Consider the following 24,902-nt stretch of genomic DNA (forward strand, 5'->3'; position numbering starts at 1 on the left):
GTTATTATATTTCGTGTCTAACAAAAATAAAAATAGGAACCCATATGGAAACATATATGTATGGGAACCCATGTAGGTTTCTACGTTCCTTAACACCACATAGGATCCTATGTAGGAACCCATATGGGAAATTAGATTGGTTCCCATAAAAATGGTTTAAATTCGTATAATTGATAGAATTCCCATATGGGTTCCTATCGGATTTGCGTTTAATCTAATTTTAATCTAATTTCATCTTGTGAGTATTCGTTTTTAAATTTATTAATGATTTTCATTAAAAATTTTTATTTCTATACTTTTGTGAATATGAAAAAAAATTTATTTATAATATACATTTTAAATGTATAATAAATTTATTTATAATATACATTTTAAATGTATAATAAATTTATTTATAATATACATTTTAAATGTATAATAAAAATTTAAATATTAAACCAGAATATTAAATTAAAAAAAATTTTAAATTTTAAATTTTAAAATTTTAAATTTTTAAAAATTTTAAAATTTTAAAATTTAAATTTTTAAAATTTTAAAATTAAATTTTAAAAATATAATCAAAAATCACACCGTTTTCACACCCCTTTTACACTTTGCTTTTTTTCTCGTGAAATATGTAATCCCAAGGGAGTAGGCGGTTCAGTTCATCTCATCTTGTAAACGATATGGATCTATGACTGGAAGATAAAATAACATCGTCATAAAAGAAATCTTTGTATATGAAATAATAAATTTTCTGAGCTTACAAAGTTGAATAAACATTTACTATTTGGATAAGTTATTGTAGATTAATCTTTTTTTTTACTTTTTTTTTCTTTTCTTATTTTAAAAGAGAAATTAAAACACAGCCTTTCTTATATATATTTCACATTATTCATTATTGTAGGACTAATTGTTGGGTATAATTTTAGAATTATTATTTTCTTCAACAATTTTAGAATTTATTTCAGAATTCTTAATTAAAAAATTGTTTTTGTTTTAAAATTAATTACATGTATAGGACAAGTGTATCAATTACTGCGATATTCCAGCAAAGTTGACCATTTGAATGGAAAACAATTTAGTTAAAAAAAATTTATAAATAAAATATTTTCAAATAAATTATTAAAACAAAATTTTAAGAAATAAAAATAATACCACACGTGTATATTATACTATGCGCTTGAGACGATTACTGCGCGACGAGAGATACATTAAAAACTTAAACAATTTTCTTTTTTAACTTAAAAATTTTTTAAATACCATAAATAGAGCTAAAGTTCTAATTTTTTATAAATAATCAATTATTTGATAATAATAATAATAATAATAATATTTAATAATTAATAAATAATTCATTAAATAAATAATTCTCGTAGTTAAATTCCGATAGAAATTAGTTTTAAAAAAGAATTTCCGTTAAAATTTAAAAAAAATAATTCTTTTAAAGAGTTATAGTAGGAATTTTTTTATTGATTTTCCCAAAAAAGTTTAATTCAAGTTTTGAATAATTTTATTTAAAAAATTCCAAAAAAGTAATTGAAGTTTTGAATAATTTTATAAAAAAAATTATAAAGAAATAATTGATTTCAGAAAGAAATTGCAATTATGCGATATTTTTGAAAGAAGAAGACTGTCTTTTAATTATATAATTTTGTAAATAATATGTATTTTCTGATAATAATTAAAAAAAAAATTTTAAAAGAAAAAATATTTCTGAATTCTAAGTTTTAAGGTGAAAAAACGCTTTTTTATTTTTTAAAATCGGTTAACAAGAAAAAGAAAGAAATTACTGTTAAAAATTTCACTATATTGTTTATAACTTAGAAAAAATTTTAATTCTACAAATTTTATGACGTCATTCTGAACATAAAAGGGTTAAAAAAATGTTTCAGTGACAACTTTTTTGAAAATTTTAGCCAGACCGAAATAATAATAATACTTATTTTTAGAAAAAAGAATTTATTAATTTTTACTCTTAATAGGTCAACTTTCTATTAGATAATAATTTTAATTAGACAAATAATTGAATTGCTGCGTATAATGAAGAGAATATGTAAAAATACATCTTGATTTGACCTTTTTAAGTGTTTAAATTGACCCAAAAGGGTTGTTAGAAGTTCTTGTTTATTTTAGAACTCTCTTGAAGGAGTTGATTGAGTTGTTTAAGACTCAATTAAAAGTCAAGTCTGGAAAGCTCAACATTTATTATTCAAAAAACACCAGATGAAAATCCCAAATACATCTTTATTTGCTTAATAAATAAATTCATCGCCACATTTTTTTTCCTATGTTTATAACCGAAAAAATCGCCAAATTTAGTTTTTATCAATTCTGCATTGATTTAAATATTTAAAAAATTGTATTTATAAATTTATAAATTTAAAAAATTGTTTTTATAAATTTATAAACTTATAAATTTAAAAATTAAAATGTTAAATTTTTAAAATTAAAAATTGCATTAGATAAATATTTTGTTGCTTATGATGGGTATAAGTATATATATATATATATATATGGGTTGAGAAGAATTTCATTTATTTCTTATTTATTGTCAAAATAAGATGTAAAATCAACAATGAATCATATGAATGTTTAGACTTCATCGGAAGACGCCGATCGACGAGACAAACTGCCATAAGGTTCCTAATTATAAACATTTATGAGCACATCCCGATGCATTGTTTAATGATATGTCATATATATATAGCGTCTGTGGGATAAATTCCTTAAAGAAGTTTTTTAAAATTTTCATTTTAAATCCACTTTTTACGAATACATATATATTACTAAAGAGTATTTTGTTAAAAAATTGAAAATTGTGATAAAGATGTAGAAATTAGGCAAAAAAAAATACTAAAAATTTTGTGATTGACAAATCAAAATTATGAAATTTTTTTTTCCACTATGTTATAAAACACTTTCAAAATTTTCAATTTTATCTTCAAGTACCAAAAATAAAAATTATAAAAAATAAAAAAAAATTGTGATGAAGAAATATTAATGGTCCAAATTTATTTATTTTTCTTCCTCTTCAAAAAAAGAAAAAAAAATTTGGAATATAGACAAATTTTTTTATAAATGTTTAAAAAAAATTATAATTTCGTAAAAAAATTGTGATTAAAAAACAAAAATTTTAGAAATTTTTTTCTTCAAAAGAAATTAAAAGAATTGGTACCAAAAAAATAGGATTGACAAATCAGAATTATGCAACTTTTTTCCTTCATTTTATATAATAAAATCTATACTTTTATACTTTTCAGTTTCATTTTCAATTAAAAAATTGTTTCTTTCTAAAAATATCTGAGATTTTTGATAAAAATAATTATGAATCAAGAAGACAATAAGAAATAGAAATTATGAAAAATTTGTTTTATTTTTTACTAAAAAAAACTGTAGGTTTTGTTAAAAAATTATAATTTAGAAATACATATAATTGTTTATGTCGAAAGTTTAACGGTTAATTTATAATTAATAACATAAGTGAATAAAGAGAATTTAAAAAAAAAATAAAGTTTTGAATAATATTATTCAAAATTTTTTTTAAAGTACATACTTAATTGAATTTTGGAAGACTTGCTGTTCTAATTTTCATAAAAAATGTTAATGGTTTTACAATGAAAGTATTTCAAAATTTTAAGCATATAAAAAACAATAAGTATTTAAACATTTATTTTATAAAAATTATTGAAATTTAAAAGATTTAATTTTGAAATTCTGAAAAAATTATGTCTTTGAAAAATAGTAATTATTTTTTGAAGATATATTTGAATTCCCGAAATTAATTTTTTAAAATAATTGAAATATAATTGAAAATTTTGTACAATTTTATCAAAATAAATTTTATACCTTTAAAGAATTTTATTTTTTCATCTGTTAAAAATTATCTTATAAATATATATTTGTATTTCTGAAAATACACTATTTCATGAATTTAGAAAAATTAAATAATTCAATTCTCGTATAGTTTAATTCTGATAGAAATTGATTTTTAAAAAATTCAGATAAAATTTTTGAAAGTAATAATTGAATATTTAAAGCGTTGTAACAGGAATTTTTGGAATTAATTTAAAAGATTTTTAAAATTTAATTCTTTGACAATTTAATGGAAGCAAAATTATAACAATATTTTAATTGTTATTTTAAAAAATGATTAATTACATTATTTTCCTCTAAAAATCCTTAGAAATTTTAAAAAATTTTATTCAAAAATATTCTGAAAAAATAATTGAATTTTGGAAGAAGAACAGTTTATAAATTTTTTAAAATAATTAAATTTCCAAAGGTTTTTGGAAAAATTTTTTTTTTAAAAATAAGATCTTTTAAAGAAATAATGGCAATTAAAATTCCTAATTTGATTTTCAAAAAAATTTTAAATACTGTATAGAAAAAAAAATATAAATTATTTACAATAAAATTTTAAAAAATTTCAATTTTCCTTAAAAACTTTTTAATATTTTAAATTTAACTTGTTAATATTTTTAGGATTAAATTTTACGCACCTTCAATTCTGGCTTTTGAATGTAAAAAAAAATGTATAATTTTGAGAGAAAAATCGAAAAAAGAAAAATAAATTTAAAATCGAACTATAAAAGTAGCACTTTGAGACAAATTACCAATATAAAAAAAAATAAAGAAGAAAATTCTGAGAAAGGCAGGAATTGTAGGCGCCATCCTTATGCAATGCAGGATTTTTATTACCATAGTGTAAATTGACATGACCGTTCGGCGAGAGTGAAACTGGCACCAGCAGACACATAATTTTGACTATCATTGACACGAGGTAGCAGTAGAGGGTCAAATTTCTGCGAGTATATCTTTACAAATACTATACATACTGGAAAATGGTCAGGCCCATTTGAAATACAAGATCCGTTTTAGAAACATTTCCGCCCTAACTAATAGGGGACTGACAGGCCAGTCAACCCTCAACTTGTTTAGCTCGCACGAGGACAAACAGTCATGATCCCCTTATAAACCCACACATGAAGAGAAAATAAATGACCCAGGATGCTGCACTAAAAAGTCAAAAATGATTGCAGAAATTTCAATTATTATTTTCAAAAATTTTCCTCATTTCAATAATTTTCAATATCTCTACTATTTTAAAAAAACTACTCAAAAGAAATCAATTATTTAAAAAATTTTTTAATAAAATTGTATAGGTACGCAAACATTTAATTAATTTCATAAATAATAAAAATTTCACAGGAATTCATTATTTAGAAATTTTTTATAATTTTCTTCGTATAATAATTTCATTAATTTTACAAATAATAAATTTTTTTACATAGAGATTTAATTATTTTCATAAATAATAAAATTTTTTTTTTTAAAAAATACTTTAAAAAATTGAATTTTTAAGAAGCTACAAATAATTGCAGAAATTCAAGTGAATCCATTTGATTTGTGACGTTGTAAAATTTATTATTTTACAATTCACAAAGTTTTATACAAAAATTATTTCGAGCTTTTATTATTCAAAATTTTATTTATTCGTGTTAGAAAATTACTCCATGATTCCACAACAATTCGAGATACAGGACAAAAAATTAATTAAACCCCAAATTTAGAAATTAATTAGGGGCCGTTCAAAAAATACGTAACGCTTTTTGGGTAGGGGGGGGGTCAAGCTGTTTGTTACAGTCAGCAGAAAAAATGGCGCTATATATACAACATTGCATTACATGGGGGGAGGGGGGGGGTCTAAATTTCAGAAAAATAGCGTTACGTATTTTTTCAACGGTCCCTTATTATGTTATCCTTTCTTTCGTTTCATGTAAAATATTATCTGTAATTGTCGAGTCAACTGGCTGAAGACAAGAAGCTTGAAGGATTTCAAGAAACTTTTGGATTATTTATTTGGATTTATCAATTTTGCCGAAATTTTTGAATTTTCCCGCTGGTCAAACATAACCTATCTTTTGGATATATTGAATTGTCTGATTTATATATTTATTTATGTAAATTTATATTATTAAAAAATAACAAGAATTTGGAAATTGAAGGATTAATTTTAAGAAGATTTAAATTTCCTTTTTGTTTGGACGAACCAATCAGCGTGAGAGAATTAGAAGATTTCTGGACTAACCAATCAAAATTTGTTTTAATGTCGCGTGAATCTAGTTTTGTGATGTGACTTTCTTTTTTATGTTGGCAACGAATTTCCTAGGTGATAAACAAACAACGCCATTTTATTCATTCTTTTTGTGAAATCGTGAGAGACAAGGCGTATAATTTTTGTCATTTCTTTGTTTTGAAAGAATTTAATCAATTCTTTTTGAATAATTTGGAGAAAAAGTCAAAACCATTGGGGAATCTCGGGAGCAGTTGTCGATTTGGAAATTCGTTGGCCGTGAATCAACATTTTCTGGTACAAATTTAATTTTTATTTTATGTATAATATTAATATATCTCAAAATTAATTCTATTTTCTTGATTTTTGAGACTGAATGTCTTTATTTTTGCTTTAACTTAATAATTCAAATCTTTAATTTGCATTGAGATATCATTCGTTTATATTAATTCTTTTCATTGATCTGACTAAAAGTCATGATTATAATTTCAATCGTATTGTCCATCCTTATATATCTCGAATTGAAAAAGAATCCTTATTCTATTTTAGAATAAGTTTAATATTTATTTAATTTCAGTTTGTCAAATTTAAATGTTTCGGTAATTAATTTTGAAATTATATAGAATCACGTCAATTTTGTTATTGTCTAACCTCTGAATTATCGATTATTGTCAAAATGACTGTTTAATTTATACTTTGTGATAATCTCAAAATTCGAACTTATTGAATAAATAATTAATTTCTTATTGTTAATTATTTAACAATCTTGATTTAATTATTTTTTTTATATTTAAAATATTTGTTTATTTGGTTAAATAACGAACTCGCCCATCTACTATTTTCCATCGAGGGATTGTAGCTAGTCAGCAATGCCGGAAGATTTTGATTTCTTTTGATTTTTGAATTTAGTCTTCTTTATTTCGCGATTAACTAATTAATTGATCAATAATTAGCCTGGTGGCCTTGTTTATTGGTAATTAATATGTTTTTCTAGATTTCTTTATTTTGTTATCAAATTAACGGTGTTGCGCAATTTCAAACAGTGGTCGTCTTTTAAAAATGGCTGCTTGAACGTAAACATAATTTGAAAAGGATTTTTCTCCCAATTTGGACAATTATTGCAAAATAGGGAAAAATACCAGTTGTCCTGAAATTTTGTTCTTTCATTTGTACACAAGAAATTGAAAATATAATATAATATACGACGTCAGGAAGTAAAATGAGAAAATTAGATGTGCCCATTACTTTGTTATTAATATTATTTCTTTCTTTGTTTCGTGTCCCAAGGAAGGTCTGGCGCCCAAAGTATCTTCCGTTGGCAACCCTTTTATTAATTGATAATTTTGATTCTTTTTTCTTTATTTTCTCTAGTTCAAAAATTTACGGGTTACAGATTCTAACATTTTTTGGCGTCATATTGGATCCACCATTATAAATTTTGAAAATCTGATTCCAGATTCACATTTAGGCAAAAAGTTCGTATTTTAGTTAATTTTGAATGAATCAATCTAAAAATTTCCAGAAAACTTCATTACATGCATGCGTAAATAACAAATTTCTTACTGGAAGTTCTTTTAACTTGCAACTTTTCAGCAGTTTTATGTTTGAAAATTTAATTAAATTGAAAAAACCCACAAAATTTCTTAGTTTTTTGTCCATTATTATTGAAAGTATTATAAATCCTGAAATAACATGTCAAAGGGAAAAAAAAGTTGCGCATTTTTATGTTTTATATATGGTAAATGGTACCGTCAAATAGGGTAACTTCGGACGGTTTTCGATGTTTTTTATTAATATTTTTTATAATATAATATCTAGAAGTTTGACGTTCAGAATATATCATCCTTAGGGTCTTGTGTGTTGATATTTCTAGTTAACATTTTTTTATTTACCTCTGTTATTTTCTGTGAAGTAAAAAACAAGTTTCGAATTTAGGTTATTGAAATTAGTGTTAATTTTATGTCAAGACATAGTAGATTAAATTTTAAAAAAGAAATAGCTTTTACCTTACATATGTTCGCTTATAAAAATAAATTTTTTCACAAAGTTCAATAACTTCCTGAAATCTCTTCTAACTAAATCAATTTTTTTCTGAAATTTTTTTGATTATTTTTATTTCACAACTGTCATATAATGTTCCTTGAATGTTCGGTAAAGCAATAGAAATGCGAAATCCTTATAAAAATTTCTAGGTAGAATGGAAATACAAAATATTTACAGAAATATACCAATGTCCGAAGTTAGCCTCCTGTCCGGAGTTACCCTATTTGACGGTACTGTAAAAGAGGCTAATTTCGCTCATGTAGGGTTTATTCGCTCAAGAGATACCTATCTTTTAAAATTCGATTAGCATACTTTTAAGAAAGAAATATATAAAATTTACAATTATTTATTTTTTATTATTTTTTTTTTATTTTTTATTTATTTTATTTTATTTTTTTTATTTATTTTATTTTTTTATTTATTTTTTTTACAATTATTTTTAGGTATATAAATATCAAACATTAGTTTAAAATTTATTTGTAGCAAATTCATTGGTACCTTTAAATAAAAATTATATATTTAAAAACACAAAAGAATATTTTTCATAATGCGCAGTTCACACTGTATTCATCACTAATTGAATTAATTAATTTAATTTAATTACCATGGGAGTCAAATAAAATTGTCTTACGCGTAAGTGTAATTGTACAAATATTTGTTTAACTGTTTTATATGTAACTTAAATAATAGAAAAAGGTGTAAAAGTTTGAATTAATCTTCAATTAACAACAGAGTTATCATCGTTTCATTATAGATTTTATCTACATTTTTTTAATGCTGTATCATACGAGCATGAGTTGTAGTGGAACAAGCTTGAGCAGACGATAAGGAAGAAATTCTATTTTATTTTCTCTCATACAACAAGCAGAGAACGACATTTCCCAGTAAACATAGTTGCTTGTCATTTAAAAGTTAGGGTTAGTCCGGGAGAGATGGCCATATATAGTTTTCTTTAAAGGTTTACAAAAATTTGGGGCGCATGATTATTCCTCAAATTTCAACTTCCTAATGTTCAAAACATCGAAATTCTTATCATTGAAACATCATTTCGCATAATTTTCAGTTTTCGAAATTTCATTCAACATAATTTTTAATTTATCGATTTATTCTTTATCCTATTATTTAAATAGTCGAATTGTTTTCTAATATAATTTTTAATATGTCGAACATTTTTTTGACATACATTTTGTTTTTCCGAATGACTATTTGTCATAATTATTAATCCTCCGAATTGCCATTTGACATAATTTTCAAACCTTCGAAATATTATATTACATAACTTTCATTTATCGAAATTTTATTTGTCATAATGTTCATTTACTCGAATTATCAAGTGACATAAAGCGCATTTACTCGAATTCTCATGTGACATAACCTTCAAATCTTCAAAATGTCATATTTAAAGAAATTTCATTTATCGAAATTTTATTTGTCATAATGTTCATTACTCGAATTATCAAGTGACATAAAGCGCATTTACTCGAATTCTCATGTGACATAACCTTCAAATCTTCGAAATGTCATATTTAAGAAATTTCATTTATCGAAATTTTATTTGTCATAATGTTCATTACTCGAATTATCAAGTGACATAAAACGCATTTACTCAAATTCTCATGAGACATAACCTTTAAATCTACGAAATGTCATATTTCAGAAATTTTAATTTATATTATTACGGAGTTTTCAAATAAACTCCAAAATTTATTGATTTAAAAATTTTAAGGCATTCTTTGGATTTTTTTGAGATTATTTCAAAACTCTAGCGTAATGGGGTTAAATAAAATTTATTTTCAGCTTCAGCGACCCAAAAAACATAAGGCAGTGATACTAAGACTTAAAAATAAAAATTTTTCATTTAAGAAATCATTTGTTGTGGCGAGTTAATGCCTTTTAATTAACATTGAATTCTTTAAAGGGCATTAAAGGAGTTTCAAATTCTGGTCACGTGGTTACAGAGAATTGAATTGGATAGAAATTATCAATTTAACAATAGAAATTAAGATTCATTAAGATTGCGGACAAAAACGGAATTGGTTTGGAATTTAAGAGCATAAAAGTGCCAATCCACTTTAATTCACCCCTTATTACTGCAGGCTTTCCCATATACTTTAAAAAATAAGGAAAAATTGAAAATGAAATGAAAAGTTTACGAAATATTGATTTTATCTATTTTGCCTAGTTTGCCAGACTCTTCACATGCTTCGAAAATTATAACAAATGAAACAAACCGTAACCACACTCACTTCTTTCTTTGAAGTTAGGGTTATATACCTCTTCAAAGCGTTAAAATGAGAAGAAATGTGGTGTGAAAAGCACGGTGAAAAGGATGATTTTCGAGTGTTGTCATTGTTTTGGTGTGATTTTTGTTACTCCTTATTTTGAGATCTATAAATGGAGTTATAGTGATACCCTTTGTTTAACTGTGCTACCTCGTTGGCCATTCAAAAAAAAATTGATAATACGCGCTGTTTTTACATGTTTATTACGATGCCATTGTATTTTTATATAATTGTATATCTTTATTAAAATAAACTTGTTTCAAAAAAAGCGTGCATGGTTAGGTCGTTAGGTTATCGGTTTGCGAATGTTATGGTCGTGCGTTCAATCCCCGGCGTTTTGGGAATTTTTCTCTGTTAGGTCTATAAAAATTAAATATATCAAGAATATATATATAAATAAACAATTTTTAAACAAATTAATAATTTGTTTATAAATTGTAATCTGTAATCATAGAATTTAGTAAATTGCAAAATTAGAAAAAAACTGCAACTTTTTAGGTGCATTCTGTAAAAAGTTTGTAAATAACAACAAGAATTTGTTTAAACAAATAAAAAATTTATTGTAACATCAAAATATATTTTATTTATTGACATAAAAACAATTTTTCTGTAAAACTTTCATGATTTTATTTTTTTGCAATATACAAAATAAACACTCTCGGGCAATTATCACGATTTCATAAAAATATGAACGATTTATTGTATTAAATTATTTAATATACAAATGAAAAAAAAATATTCTACTGCCCTTTGAAATTTATAGTTTATTTTTTTTTAATGAAAAGAAAACTTAAAAATTGCAAAATAATAACTTTGTGGAATCTAAATAAAAATTTCTTTCAATGTATAAAAATGTATTTTGAAAAAAAATAAAAATACACGATTCTATTTTATTATATTGATATGCGCATTGATTTAATCATTGATTTAATCAGTAAAAATATATCATGATTAAATTTTTTCTTGTTCTTAAATCTAAATGCAGAAAACAGAGTGTATTTTCTTCACTGCGTGTACTCGTAAATTAATAATACAAATACTAATTGTTTTTTTATTCAATTTATCAGGACGTAGAGACAGAGAAAGGATCTAAAAATAAATTTACCCTATGCATGCGGGAAATAAAATGTTTTAAAGTAATCCCCCAAATAAATAGACATAAAGAATTCTTCTCCCGCTTATCTCAACGAAATTTCAATTAAAACAAAACTCGGGTATCTTTAAAAAAAAAATTCATCTTATCCTTAGAAAATTAAGACGCTTTTTTTAATACTAAAAAGATGAGGGTGTTGCTAAAAGAAGAAAAAAAAAGCGTAGGATTGAAAACACTGTGTGAAATCACTCGATTCTCATTGAAAATGGGCGACTCGATGTCGCGATTCTAATTAAGACAAATCGGTGCGAGAATGTCGAGATTGCACATGGGGAGTACCTCGATTCTTTCGTGTAGCGTCTTTTGCGACTTTACGCCCTCGCCCATCACCGTATACTGTCAACTCACCCCTCACCCTTTATTTTTTTTTCTCTCTTTTTTTTTTACACTGTCACGATGCCTTCTGTGGAAAAGTCCAGAAGATTTAACTCACACTACCATTTATTTAGATCTGTTCCACGGGACTATAAAACCCAAGGATTGCCCCGAGTTAAACATCATTCCACGGAGTAAGCTCGAATCGAATTTTTCGAAAAAAAAACAATGTCCTCCTCCCGTACTGATTGTCTTTTAATCGCGTTTATTAGTGTGATCGTAATTTTCGTCGCTTGTGTTTCCGGAGACTACGGTACGTGATTATTATCAAATTGTGACAAAAATTGTTTACGTTTTTCTGTGAATTTTTTTTCCGGGACATATATATGTCCCACTTAGAAAAATTTATGTTATTCCTATAAAAGTCAACAAATTAATTTGCGGTAAATTTCTTTCTACTCCGAATATCCGCTGCTACGATTAAAAAAATAATAAATTACATAATACGATTATAATTATTATAAACAATAGGTAAAGAATATTTATAAGAAAATAGCGTAATCTTAATTTTTCAAAAATTCCACAAATTTGCTTAAAACTTGTTACTCAGGGGTGTTCGGGGTCGCTGATAATGAATCTAAAGTCAGATTTTCATAATTTTCAAAATTCAAAATTCGTCCCTCCGGGGCATAAATGTCCCACTTAGAAAAATTTATGTTATTCTTATAAAAGTCAACAAATTAATTTGCGGTAAATTTCTTTCTACTCCGAATATCCGCTGCTACGATTAAAAAAATAATAAATTACATAATACGATTATAATTATTATAAACAATAGGTAAAGAATATTTATAAAAAAATATCGAAATCTTAATTTTTCAAAAATTCCACAAATTCGCTTAAAACTTGTTACTCAGGGGTGTTCGGGGTCGCTGATAATGAATCTAAAGTCAAATTTTCAAAATTCAAAATGGTGTACATTTTTTTCAAATCAACTCAAATTCGCTTGAAACTTATTTTTCGGGATCACCATTTTGAATTTTTTAAATCTGACATCAAATTCATAAGCAGCGATCCCTAAAAACCCCGAGTAACAAGCTGTATGTAAATTTAAGCAATTTTTAAAAAATGTCCGCCATTTTGAATTTTTAAAAATTTTGAAAATCTGACTTCAGATTCGTAATCAGCGACTCCGCAAACCCCCGAGGTACAAGTTGCATGTAAATTTAAGCAATTTTTAAAAGATGTCCGCCATATTGGATCCGCCATTTTGAATTTTCAAAAATTTTGAAAATCTGACTTCGGATTCGTCATCAGCGACCCCAAAAACCCCTGAGTAAGAAATTTTAAGCGATTTTGAGGAATTTTGATGGAAAAATTAGATTTTGCTATTTTCTTATATAAATATTTGACCCATTATTTATAATAATTATAATTGTACTACGTAATTGATTATTTTTTTAATTTTAGCGGCGGCCATTCGAAATAGAAAGAAACTTACCGCAAATGAATTGTTTGATTTTTAGAAGAATAACATAAATTTTTCTAATTGGGACATATATGTCCCGGATGCACGAAAGGGACCAAATACCATTTGGAATTTTGAAAATTTTTGAAAGTCTTCAACCTCCTTTATATACTGAATATCATCATTAATATACTGAATTAGAATTAAATTTTTTCAAATTGGCATTATTTTATTAGAAACAAGAGGAAGTGACTCCCTAAGTGAAAATGGCGGCGAAAGGACACCACAAGAAAGAAACGATTGTATAACTCATAATTGTATGAAAAGAACTGTCAATAGCGCACCAGGGGCAATGTGGTTTGGTCCAAGATTAGGCAGACGGCGAAGATCTGGTCAAAAAGCTTTAAATTTCCGACAAATTGAAGCTGTCACAGGTATAACAAATATATGTTTCTTCATTATAACATAATTATTTTATCAATGCTTTCTTAAATGTTATAAGTAATTTTTATATTTTCTTTTTTCAGAAGATAAAGAAACGGCAAAATTCACTCCACGATTGGGTCGAGAATTGGCTGAAGAAATTTTATTTGGTGACTTTGAAGATTTTCCCGAACAAAATGAGAGACAAGAGTTTTATGATGAAGTACGACCTAAGCCATTGTGGATCTTTCGAAAAGGAAGAGAATCACAGGTTCCATTTCTTCCCATACCAAGGCTTGGTTGACAATTGCAATAGTTATTTAATAATGAATCTAAAATATTCATTGTATTTGAGATTTAAGACTTTACTGCAAAATAATTTTATCTATTGTTGTTTTGTGTATTATTATTATTATTATCTTTATGTACAAGTTGTCAAAAAATTATTCCGTTTGTATATTATGTTAATTTTAATTACTACATTCCGATCAACCTAATTGACTAAAATCGACGGATGTTGGTTTTCGTTATATTTCCATTTATTATCACTTTTACCCTAAATTCTGGTAAATATTGTAAAATAAAGAAGATTTCAGAACAGATTTTCTATTTTAAATTATTCTTTTCAAAAGGCATAGGGATCAAACATTGACGCTTTAGTTCATGTTATTATAACCATTTTATTCATAAGAAAATCAATTTATAAGTTATCCGTATTTTGAAATTGCATAAAAATTAATTTGTTTTTACATTTAAAGTTTAACAAGAATTATAATTAGGATTTTATTAAAATTTCATTATAAAAATATACCTTTCGGGTGACCCAAAGTGACAAATATTTGAAACTATATACATATAATCATAAATATATCCTATAGTCTACAATATAGTTCCAAAAATTGTGAGTGTACATAATTATGCGCTCACAGTTGTATTTGATATGTTCGACGTGATGGTAACTATAAAAACAGTAGACTGACTTATTTACAGTATTGGAAAGAAATTCTTCCACTATATGGCATAACTTATCAACCAATCAGAAGAATATTCGAAAAATTTATAAATGTATATTTAACGTATAGAACTTGCCGCACAGAACAGTTTTATTAATCAGTGAATAAATTCATTTCATCAACGTTAGTTGTACATATTCAATTTGCACAAACGAGTGAAATTGCTTCATCCATCAAAATGCGTTTTTGTAAGAATACTTTAATTTCACTTATTTTAATTTATTATTTTTTTTTATTTTTAACAATTTTAATTATATATCATCAATATGTGGGCGAATAATTTCTGTTCGATTATTAATGTTTAAGATAATTTTTCTTTAAATACTTTTTTTCTTAATATAAGGTCTTTGAACATTATCAAAAATTATAAAAATTGCTTACGCCAGTTAATACCAAATACATTTATTTTAATATATATTTATATTATTATTTATCTATAAAGTTAGTTTTACTTAGTATTTCCTTAACTTATTTTTAATTTGCTGTATTTATTTTTATATAATAATAATATATATAATTTTTACTGTATTTCTTATATTATATTATAAAATATTAAAATAAAAGATGTTTTGATTCTTCTGTTTGGCCTAATGGCTTTTTAAGCCATTAGGCCAAACAGAAGAATCAAAACATCTTTTATTTAAATAATTTTTATGGCTTCCAAAAATATTGAATAAAATATTAAAGTACAATCAAAAAAAATCTGTGATACTACAGAGAGATACACACGTGATGAAATAAATGACAGTTTAATTTAATATAACTTGACATTGACTCAGTCTCCAGCTAATAAAATAAATATATTCTAATTTAGCAACATTAAAAAAATGAACTCATCAGTTTTTAAATTAAGAGAAGAAAAATGTAAAACATGCAATTTAGAAACAAAAAAAAAATAACTATAGAAATATTTATTTTCGAATTTTAAAAGAGTTTCAAATTTTTAAATTCTACCTTTTGTAGAATGAAGTAAAAAAATTTGACTTCAATTTAGAAATATTCGTTTATCTTTATTTGCAATGAAGTGAACAAATACATAAATATCTTAAAATAAAACCAAAAAAAAAATTTTTTTTGTACTTTTATTTTCTTGAAAAAAAATTGACTTTTTTTTCATTTAGAATTGATAATTGAATTATAACACGTGTATGAAAAAAAAATTATAAGATATTTAAACAGATGTTTTACCATGGAAAACGCAATTTTTTTTTTCTACACTAATATTCAAGTTTGCGCAACATTTATTGAAGAATTTCAAATTGATAGATTTCTAAATATATATATATATAATATATTCACCTTGAAATTACTAAATGACTGAATTTTATGAACGGGTTTTTTTTCCTTAGCTTATATATTAAAAGGAACTGTAATATTAATGAATTTGTATTGTCAGTAATATATAGAGAATTTTTAATTTATTTGTTTTTTTTTAATATTCAATTTCAGAAGGGTGGATTTTTTTCTGCTTGTAAAGAAAATTTATTATATGAATTATAAAAGACAACAATTTATTTTTATACTAAACTTAAAAAATATATAAATCAATGAACCATACAATCAATATTTGTGATATTCGTGTATTTCAATTTTAATCAAACTTTTAATGTTAGTAAGCAATCGGAATAAAAATTTATAATTCGTAAAGTTTTTAAAAATTTGTCCGCCATATTGAATCCGATATTTTAAATTTTGCAATTGTGATTTCTAATAAATAAGCCTTGACAATAAATATAGAAAACCACTCAAATATTAAGGAGTTTGTAGTTATTTTATTCTTTATTCTAATTACGCTCATTTATTATAATGAATATTGCGATTTTTACCAAAATTATCATTCGTTATATGAATTTTTTTTATTTTTACAAACAAATAAAAAAAGAAAACTGGACAATTTTATTTTTTATGAAAAGTTAAGTATCCTACTTAAATTAAAAATTAATATTTTTGTCTCTAAAAAATTTTAGTTAGGAAGTGATGAAAAAAATCAATATTCTCTACCAACATATTAGAGTGCCTTGCTACTTAAATATTAATTGATTATCATTATTACTGGAAACTTTACAAGAAAAGTAGAAATTTATCGAATTTGGGCTTAATGGAGTTAATGTAGTAAAAAAACTTTTTACTTTTTGTTTGGATTTTTATGTTGAAAAGGGAATTTTTTTTTGTGTATTCAAGTGTAGACTTTTCATATCAAACATGCGTAATACTCGTAATATTTTAACAAACATAATTGTTTACTTTATTATGTAATATGACGATGAGAGTGTTATATAACAGACTTAACATAATTAAGCCGAAATTGTGATGTAACAATTAAATATTTTTTTAATTTACAACTATAATAATAAATAAATTAAATAAAACTCCATAAAACTATGGAGCTTTATAGTTCAATTGGAAGAACAGTTTTTATGTTATGAATTTTTTGAATTTCAATTTCTGTTGGTTCTTGGTCCATTTAAAAAGATCAAATATTTTCGAGCTTTTGAATATATATAATCCACAATTTCCTACTTTAATTTTTATAATTAAATTTATTTTGTATACAAAAAATTTACTCACGAAGACAAGACAATATAATAATATGATGTTATCTTCTTGCAGTTTCATGTATTGCATTGTTAATGCTATTCGTCTCCTCTATTATCTGTGTCAATTCTCGTCATAAATGTAAAATTTTGTCTCAGAAGATCGAACTATTAGGTAACAGATTACATATGGTAAGTTAAAAAATAATAAATTTTACATATTGTAACAATTTTGACAATAATAATTAATACGGCACTGGCCATAGTTTAACCCCTTCGCAGTACAGTTAAAAATCACTTGTGATCCAAAAAAAATTTACAAAAAAAAAATATGATTTCATCATAACTAAGGTTTTTGGGGTCGCTGAATTCGAATTTGAGGTTAGTTTTTTAAAATTCAAAATGGCGGATAATTTTTAAATTGATGCGTTTTTTGACGGAAATTCATTTCTCAGGGTTTTTCGGGGTTCGAAAATTATTGTAGATCGCGCACATAGCCTAGAGAAATTTCAGAGAGCATCGAACACACTTAACGAAGTCATAAAGGGAAATAGGAACAGGAAAGAGAAAGCAAAAGACTAGCGAAATTTTAACTATAATCAATTTTAGAATTAGATTTATATATATGCGTTTTGAAAAGCATCTTATTTTTTTGTATCAATTGATTTTAATAATATTATATTATTTTAACTGTTATTAATTTTAATATAATGTTCTTTCAGTTGATTTCATTTCATGAATCTAGTAATTATGTTGTCTCTCCATTTGGTGTTGCTGAGTCTTTATACAACTATGAGAAGAATATTACATACATATTATATTACAAAGAATTTTATACAACTTTCAAAGAAACTAGTCCAATGGAGTATTACAATAAACTTCTACTATTCTTAATTGGAAATGTATGATTAAATTTCAGCCTGAATTTCTTATATATATATATATATGCATTTTTAGTTTTCAATGAAGTACATAGAGAGAAATTTATTTAAAATTTGACTGTTTTAATGTACACTTAAATTTTTTCCAGAGCAATTCAGCATCTATTTTAGATGAATCCGAAGAGTCTACACATAAAAACAACAAAGAAGTTCAAACTATAACTCGTAGACTGTATTTGAATCGTGAGTATATTTTTTATTTAATGTAAAAATAACACCTTTAACCAAAGCAAAGAAAAAATAATATTGTATTTCCTGATAAGAAAATAAAAAATAGTGATAATTTATTTCCCCTTTTTTAGAGGATAAATGGTTTGGTATTAAATTTAATATACGGTGGAAGGATGAATTTTCGGAATTCAGTACCACTGACAAATATTTTTACACAGACGTAAAGAATTATACTGTGTCAATGATGAGCGCCGAAAATTATTACATGTGTGGAAACTTATTAAATATATCTGCTTCTTTCATAGAACTTCCCTTGAAGGTAAAATTTAATTATATTTAATAATTTTTGTCAATAAGTATACAAATATACTTCAAAAAACTTAGTACATTTCAATAACTTTCAAAAAATTTAATTTCCCTTAACTTCAAAAAAAGAAATCTGTCCCTTTTGAAAATTCTCATAATGGAGTCCCATATGAACCCATATATAGGAATCCATATATAAATTGATATGGGAATTTATATGGATTCTTAAAGAAAATGAGTGAAACAATGGAGTAAATAAACTTAAACATACTTTTAGGACAATTTTTACATGCTCGTCGTTCTTCCTGATGTAGGAATCAATTTAGAGGCTGTTGAAACAAATATGGCTCATCATTTCGTTTCTGACTTAACAATGGTTAAACAAACGATGCATGTTGATTTAGAATTACCGCAATTCAGTATTAAATTCAATGACAAATTTTCTTCTATTTTAACATCGGTAATGCTTATAAATTATTCTATAGAGTTGTAAGGATATATTTACTATTTCAATGCTCTAGTGAAAATTTCTTTAAAGGATCTTACATTGGTTTTCTGTTTGAATAGTGACCAAGATTAATTCGATAATGATTGACGCGTCGTAATCTTGACTGATGACTTCGATTTGAAAACAAAATAATTACAGATGCTTATAAAAATTTTGCGTTCGTTTTCTAGAATACAAAAAAACATTATGTTACTAAACTTTTAATTTAAATTTGATTTAAGCTCAAGAATTTTATGTAAAATAGGAATTTATTAAAAATTTGAGAAAATGGTCTTGTAATGGAAGCCAACATAAAATCATTTAAAGCAATTTTCAATAGTGTTCAACGTTCTGGAATTTATTTAGATATTCATTTAGAGTTATATATATATATTAAAATGTTTTAATATAAATTGTAAAAAATATATTATTTTTACAGGATGATAGAAGTAATAGTACTGATGCAGTCAATTATTTAATCCAACATATAGCTAACATTGAAGTAAACGAATCTGGTTTAACAACTGCTACTACTAACAATGGTAAATTGCTTGTAAATTTTGAACAAATTCATACGTATACTCCAAAGTCAAATTCATTTTAATTTAGAATTTTAATTAAGCCAGGGTGTCTACTGGTCCTTGAAGTCCTTGAATTCCTGGAAATGTCCTGGAATTTGAACTTTTGTCCTTGAATTTTTCATATTTTGCTTTTCAATATTCAATAATTTAAAAATTTTACTCAAGTTTAAAAAAATAATTTTTTGATCTATCAAAAAATAATTTCAATTTGTCAATCATCGTAATATGAAATAATATTACACAGGGTTGCCATAAAATTTTATTTTTGTTTTTCCCTGACTTTTCCCTGATTTCCAGACAAAATTTTCACTTTTTCCCTGACCCTGAAGAACATTAATAACTTCTTTTTTAAATAAATATTTAATCATTATTATTTTTCTATAGAAATTAAGATTCTCAAATTCAATTACTTAAGAGAATACTATATATATAATAAAACATTTAAGATGACAAAGTAATAAAATCATTATTTCATTTCATAAGAATATTGTAATTAAAAATTCAAATTTTTAAAGATTTTAATTTTAACCCTTTTCAAAATTCAATTATTTCTAAAAATTCATGCTATAATGTTTGTAATACTCAATTATGATTTAAAATTTTAAGTGAAATTCATTTTTTAATCAATTTTTATTAGAAAATTTCCCGAGAATTCAATTATTTAAATACAAAAATAAATACCATAATTTATTCAGTAATTGCATGTTTTTTTAAAATTGAATTTTTATGAAGAATTTTATCAAAATTTTTAATAACAATTGATTCTTTCCACGAATTTAAAAAAAAAATTGTAAGAATAAATGCAATTTTCTATCATTTTATTTGAAATTTTATAAAAATAATTGAAATTCTGCGATAAGTTATTTGTTATTTATGAAAATAATTGAATTCTTGCAACGAATTTTATTAAAAATCTTTTTAAAGAATAATTGAATTCCTGTGAAAAATTTTATTTGTAAAAATAATTGAATTCCAGAAAAAAATATAATATTATTTATGAAAATAATTAATTCCTTGTGAAGAATTTTATTCAAATTTTTTTAAATAATTTAATTTTTCAGAATTTTTAAAAACATATTTTTAAAAATAATTAAATTCCATCGAGAAATTTCAATCAAAAAATTGAAAATAATTGAAATCTGACAAAGAATTAAAAATAATTTTTTTTTTAAATAATTGAATTCCTAAGAAAACGTTTATTTTTGAAAAATTAAAATTCTTGGGAAGAATTTTATTAAAATTTCTTAAATAATTGAATTGCTTAGAAGAATTTTATTTTTACGAAAGTAATTGAATTGTTTCGAAGAGTTTTACAAACATTTTTGGCAATAATTTATTGTATTTCTAGAAAAATGTTGTATTTTACGAAAATAATTCTATTCCATATGTGATCGATTTTATTATAATTTTTCAAATTTATAAAACATTTTATCAAAAAGTTTTAAAAATAATTGAATTCTCAAGAAAGAAAATAATTGATTTCTAGCGAAAAACTTTATTCAAATTCTTTTAAATAATTGAATTCCTATAAAAAATGTATTATTTGTGAAAATAATGAATTCTTAAGAAGAAATGGATTGAAAACAATTGAATTGTATAGGAAAATTTTATTAAAATTGCAATTTAATGAACTAAATCTTGCAAAGAATTTTGTCAACATTTTTTTAAACAATAGAATTATTAAAAGAATTTTATTTAAATTTTTCGAAATATTTGAATTTCTGAGACTATTTTTTTGAATTTTCTTTATATATTTGAATTCTTTCAAGAAACTTTATTAAAAAATTAAAAATAATTGAATTGATGTGAAGAAATTTATAAAAGAAATTGGTAAGTAATTGAATTCCTTTTGAATTTTTATTAAAATTTTGTTTAAATAATAGAATTCTTTTGGAAAATTTTATTAAAATAGTAGATATCAAAAATAATTGAAATGAGGAAAATTTTTAAAAATAATTGAAATTTTTCCAAGAATTTTATTAAATTATTTGAAAATAATTGAATTTTGGAGAAGAGTTTTATTATTCATAAAGATAATTGAAATTTTGACAAGAATTTTTAAAAATTTTTGAACAGAATTGAATTTATGCGAAGTTATTTAAAAAGAAATTATTGTCAAAAATAGAAAAAATTGAAGGGTTTGTATTAGAATTCTTGGCAAGTTCATATAGTTTATAAGGCAAGCAAAAAAGACACCAAAATTCAGAATTTTCCCATAAATTCTAAAAATTTAATTTTTTACAGTACTTTTAGTAAAAATCCCTGACTTTTCCCTGAATTCCTTGACTTCCTGACTTGTGGCAACCCTGTTACACATATATAAATGTCCTGGAAAAATAAGAAATCTGTCCTGGAAAGTCCTGAAAATGTCCTGGAATTTTAAGTCATTTTTTCAGTAGACACCCTGTTAACTTTAGTGACAAATTCATTTTGATGTTGAACCCCTTAAGGTCATGTTATTCAGTGAGACGTTTTTCCATATAGTAAAGTGTATAGATCACGTGGCCACTGAATAATATAACCTTTACATGATCTTGATTATTATTTTTCCTATTTAAAAAAATGTAAACTTCAAAGGATCATAAATTAAATTAATTTAAACAATTATAAATTATCTTTTCAGTCTATATGTTGAAATAAAAATTGACTATTTTAACTCGGAGATTAAAAAAATATTTGTTGTGGGATTAGGCTATATTATAACTTAAGTTTAAAATATTTTTAATAAATATCTTTTTCTTTTTTGCAGAAATTTCTTTTTTCCCGGTTTCAGTTGGCAATGGCTACAAGTTTCATGTCAATCGCCCTTTTCACTTTAAAGTAATAAAACGCACGTGTGGAGACTCAGGTAATCTTGTTATTTTTTCTGGAAGTGTTAAAAAATTCGAATAATAAAAAGGCGGATAGAAAAAGAAAATTCAACTTCTCTCCAGTTAAATAAAAAAATAGAGACACATAATTGAATTTTTTAAAAATATTATTTAAAAACATAAAAAAAAAATTGGCAAAACATTAAATTGCCATCTTTACAATTGTATTTGCAATCTAGAGCACTTAAATAAATAATTTTAGGAGCCAAAAGATAAATATTAAATGATAACGTATGAAATGATTATATATGACAATTTTCGTAACGTGTTTCAACTGTACACACGATTTAATTCCTCATTATCAGTTGTTGAATCTTACAGTAAATTACAGTGAATGAAAGGCACGTGTATTTTTTCTTATGGAAAGAGTAAATAATTTTAGTTTATTAATTTCAGTAATTCTAAATCTCTAGTATAGAAATTTATACATTATTTTACTATACATGAAATTAATAAAAGTTTCTAAAGTACTTAAGTAATTTTTAAGTAAACAAATGATTTTAGATACTATTGCACAAAAATAATTAACTACAATTTATTTATGAATTATAATTACTTAAAAAAAAAATAATTTACTAAATTGTATACCCTAAAAAGAGTATAGCAACTATAGATTTCTGTAAAAAATACACAATATTGTACATTTTACTATTTAAGTCATTATTTCACTTTTCATCTAAAACAGAAAAATTTCGATATATTGTACATCATAAAAATTAGAAAATAAATTTTTTTTTGTTAATTAGGAAAAGTATTGAATATATTTACGTTAATTAAGTGCTTAAAAATGTTTTACTGTCATTTACCATTTACCTACGTATTAAATAAATTACAATTAAATAATAAATATATTATACCTTAATTCATTATTTATATATTTTTAGACATTTAAAAAAAATGTAAGACTATAAAATACGCGCTAAATGATAATAAATCATTTTCAATATCTGTAAATATAAAACTTTAATTAAAACTTACTTACAATAAATATAACTGTTTTTTTTATTGAATTTATACTTTTAAATATTGTAAATTTACTACTAACAAAAATTTTTTCGATTAGCAAATTTTAGCTGATACAAAGACAATTTTTAAAATATTGAAAAATTACATATCAATTAAAAACTCTATTTTATTATATTCATTCATAAAAAGAATTTAAATTTAGAAATTAAAAAAAATTTACATATGCAAGAATTGAATTTATAGAAGTTTTGATTTATGAAAAATTGATATTAAATTTATTGATCCTAAAAATCCCCGGGTAATGATTATTAAAAGCGAATCTGTTAATTTCTTAAAAAGTTAAAAATTCTGTCGCCATATTAACTTCGCCATTTTGAATTTTTCAATTCACAGGACCAACAAACTTGACAGAAAATCGAAGTTCCACTGTGATCGATTTGTTTGCTTTATTTGAAAATCTATATTCTTAGGAGTACTTATTTTGAGATTTCTTTGAAGAGCGAATAACTCAATAATTACGAAAGTTATTTTCATTAGAATTTAGTGTGACAAGAGCTGCTGTAAGTCGTCTGGCGCCACTCAAATGAAGCTCAACAAAAGGAATTTGAGAATGAGGAGCATGATTATTCCCCAAATGTCATTTGACCGAACTTTCATTTTACCGAATTGCATTTATTCGAGCTGTTATTTTAACGAAATGCCACTTTTGCGAATCGTCATTTTTACGAATTGCCACTTTTATGAAATGTCATTTTTGCGAATCGACATTTTTACGAATTCTGTAACCTCGTTGAAATTGTGTAATGATATTTTCAACTTCACAGCTAGCTGATATGCCATTCTCCGAATATCCATATATATACGAGTGCAAGGAAATCCATCTTTCTCGAGATTTTTTATATGTTCAACTAATTTTTTCATTTTCGTATCCTAGAATGGGTCCTTTTGTACGAGAATTGTACTTTGTTTCTTATATGTCTTATAAGTCTCTGTCACATAATTGAATTACTAAATTTAAATAATTTAATATTCTTGATAATAATAGTCAAATGATTATTTCGTAATTTTTTTTGTAATTTATATTATACAAATATATTTATTCCTTTATTCCTTCTCAAAATCTATGCCTTTTAAAAACAGTTGGGATATATGTGGAAATTATTTTATATTTTATTAACCACAACTTGAATAATTATAATTTAAATTTATTCTCATAATATATAAGGTTTTAACTTTGTATAGCTATGTTAGGTTTTAATAAAACAGCAAAATTATTTACAATAAATACAAATTT

The 24,902-nt window shown here is 24.1% G+C and overlaps 2 protein-coding genes across 3 annotated transcripts; both read left to right on the forward strand.

The window, feature by feature from the left end:
- The first annotated feature begins 6,188 nt into the window (after positions 1-6,188).
- Positions 6,189-22,986, forward strand: LOC122505937 (intracellular coagulation inhibitor 2-like). 2 transcript variants are annotated; one of them, XM_043617835.1, is made up of 8 exons: positions 6,189-6,352; positions 17,363-17,478; positions 18,009-18,188; positions 18,317-18,410; positions 18,530-18,717; positions 18,982-19,164; positions 19,631-19,733; positions 22,522-22,986. In XM_043617835.1, the coding sequence occupies exons 2-8, from the start codon at positions 17,383-17,385 to the stop codon at positions 22,662-22,664; spliced, it is 987 nt and encodes a 328-aa protein (XP_043473770.1). In that variant the 5' UTR covers positions 6,189-6,352; positions 17,363-17,382; the 3' UTR covers positions 22,665-22,986. The 2 variants fall into 2 exon arrangements, with proteins under 2 accessions (XP_043473770.1, XP_043473769.1); XM_043617834.1 differs by lacking the exon at positions 6,189-6,352 and adding an exon at positions 14,528-14,940.
- Positions 12,004-14,411, forward strand: LOC122505938 (PBAN-type neuropeptides-like). Its single transcript, XM_043617836.1, has 3 exons — positions 12,004-12,161; positions 13,553-13,750; positions 13,844-14,411. The coding sequence occupies exons 1-3, from the start codon at positions 12,077-12,079 to the stop codon at positions 14,041-14,043; spliced, it is 483 nt and encodes a 160-aa protein (XP_043473771.1). The 5' UTR covers positions 12,004-12,076; the 3' UTR covers positions 14,044-14,411.
- Positions 22,987-24,902: the final 1,916 nt, after the last annotated feature.

Source organism: Leptopilina heterotoma, unplaced genomic scaffold (assembly GCF_015476425.1).
Source record: "Leptopilina heterotoma isolate Lh14 unplaced genomic scaffold, ASM1547642v1 Lhet_38, whole genome shotgun sequence".
Taxonomy (NCBI): Eukaryota; Metazoa; Arthropoda; class Insecta; order Hymenoptera; family Figitidae; genus Leptopilina; species Leptopilina heterotoma.

Excerpts from the sequence above, each read along its gene's own strand:
- LOC122505938 (XM_043617836.1), top strand. The coding sequence starts at position 12,077 with ATGTCCTCCTCCCGTACTGATTGTCTTTTAATCGCGTTTATTAGTGTG. Across the intron at positions 12,162-13,552 it reads TTGTGTTTCCGGAGACTACG|AAACAAGAGGAAGTGACTCC; the intron begins GTACGTGATTAT and ends TTATTTTATTAG. Across the intron at positions 13,751-13,843 it reads ACAAATTGAAGCTGTCACAG|AAGATAAAGAAACGGCAAAA; the intron begins GTATAACAAATA and ends TTCTTTTTTCAG.
- LOC122505937 (XM_043617834.1), top strand. Across the intron at positions 18,718-18,981 it reads TCATAGAACTTCCCTTGAAG|GACAATTTTTACATGCTCGT; the intron begins GTAAAATTTAAT and ends ACATACTTTTAG. Across the intron at positions 19,165-19,630 it reads TTTCTTCTATTTTAACATCG|GATGATAGAAGTAATAGTAC; the intron begins GTAATGCTTATA and ends TTATTTTTACAG.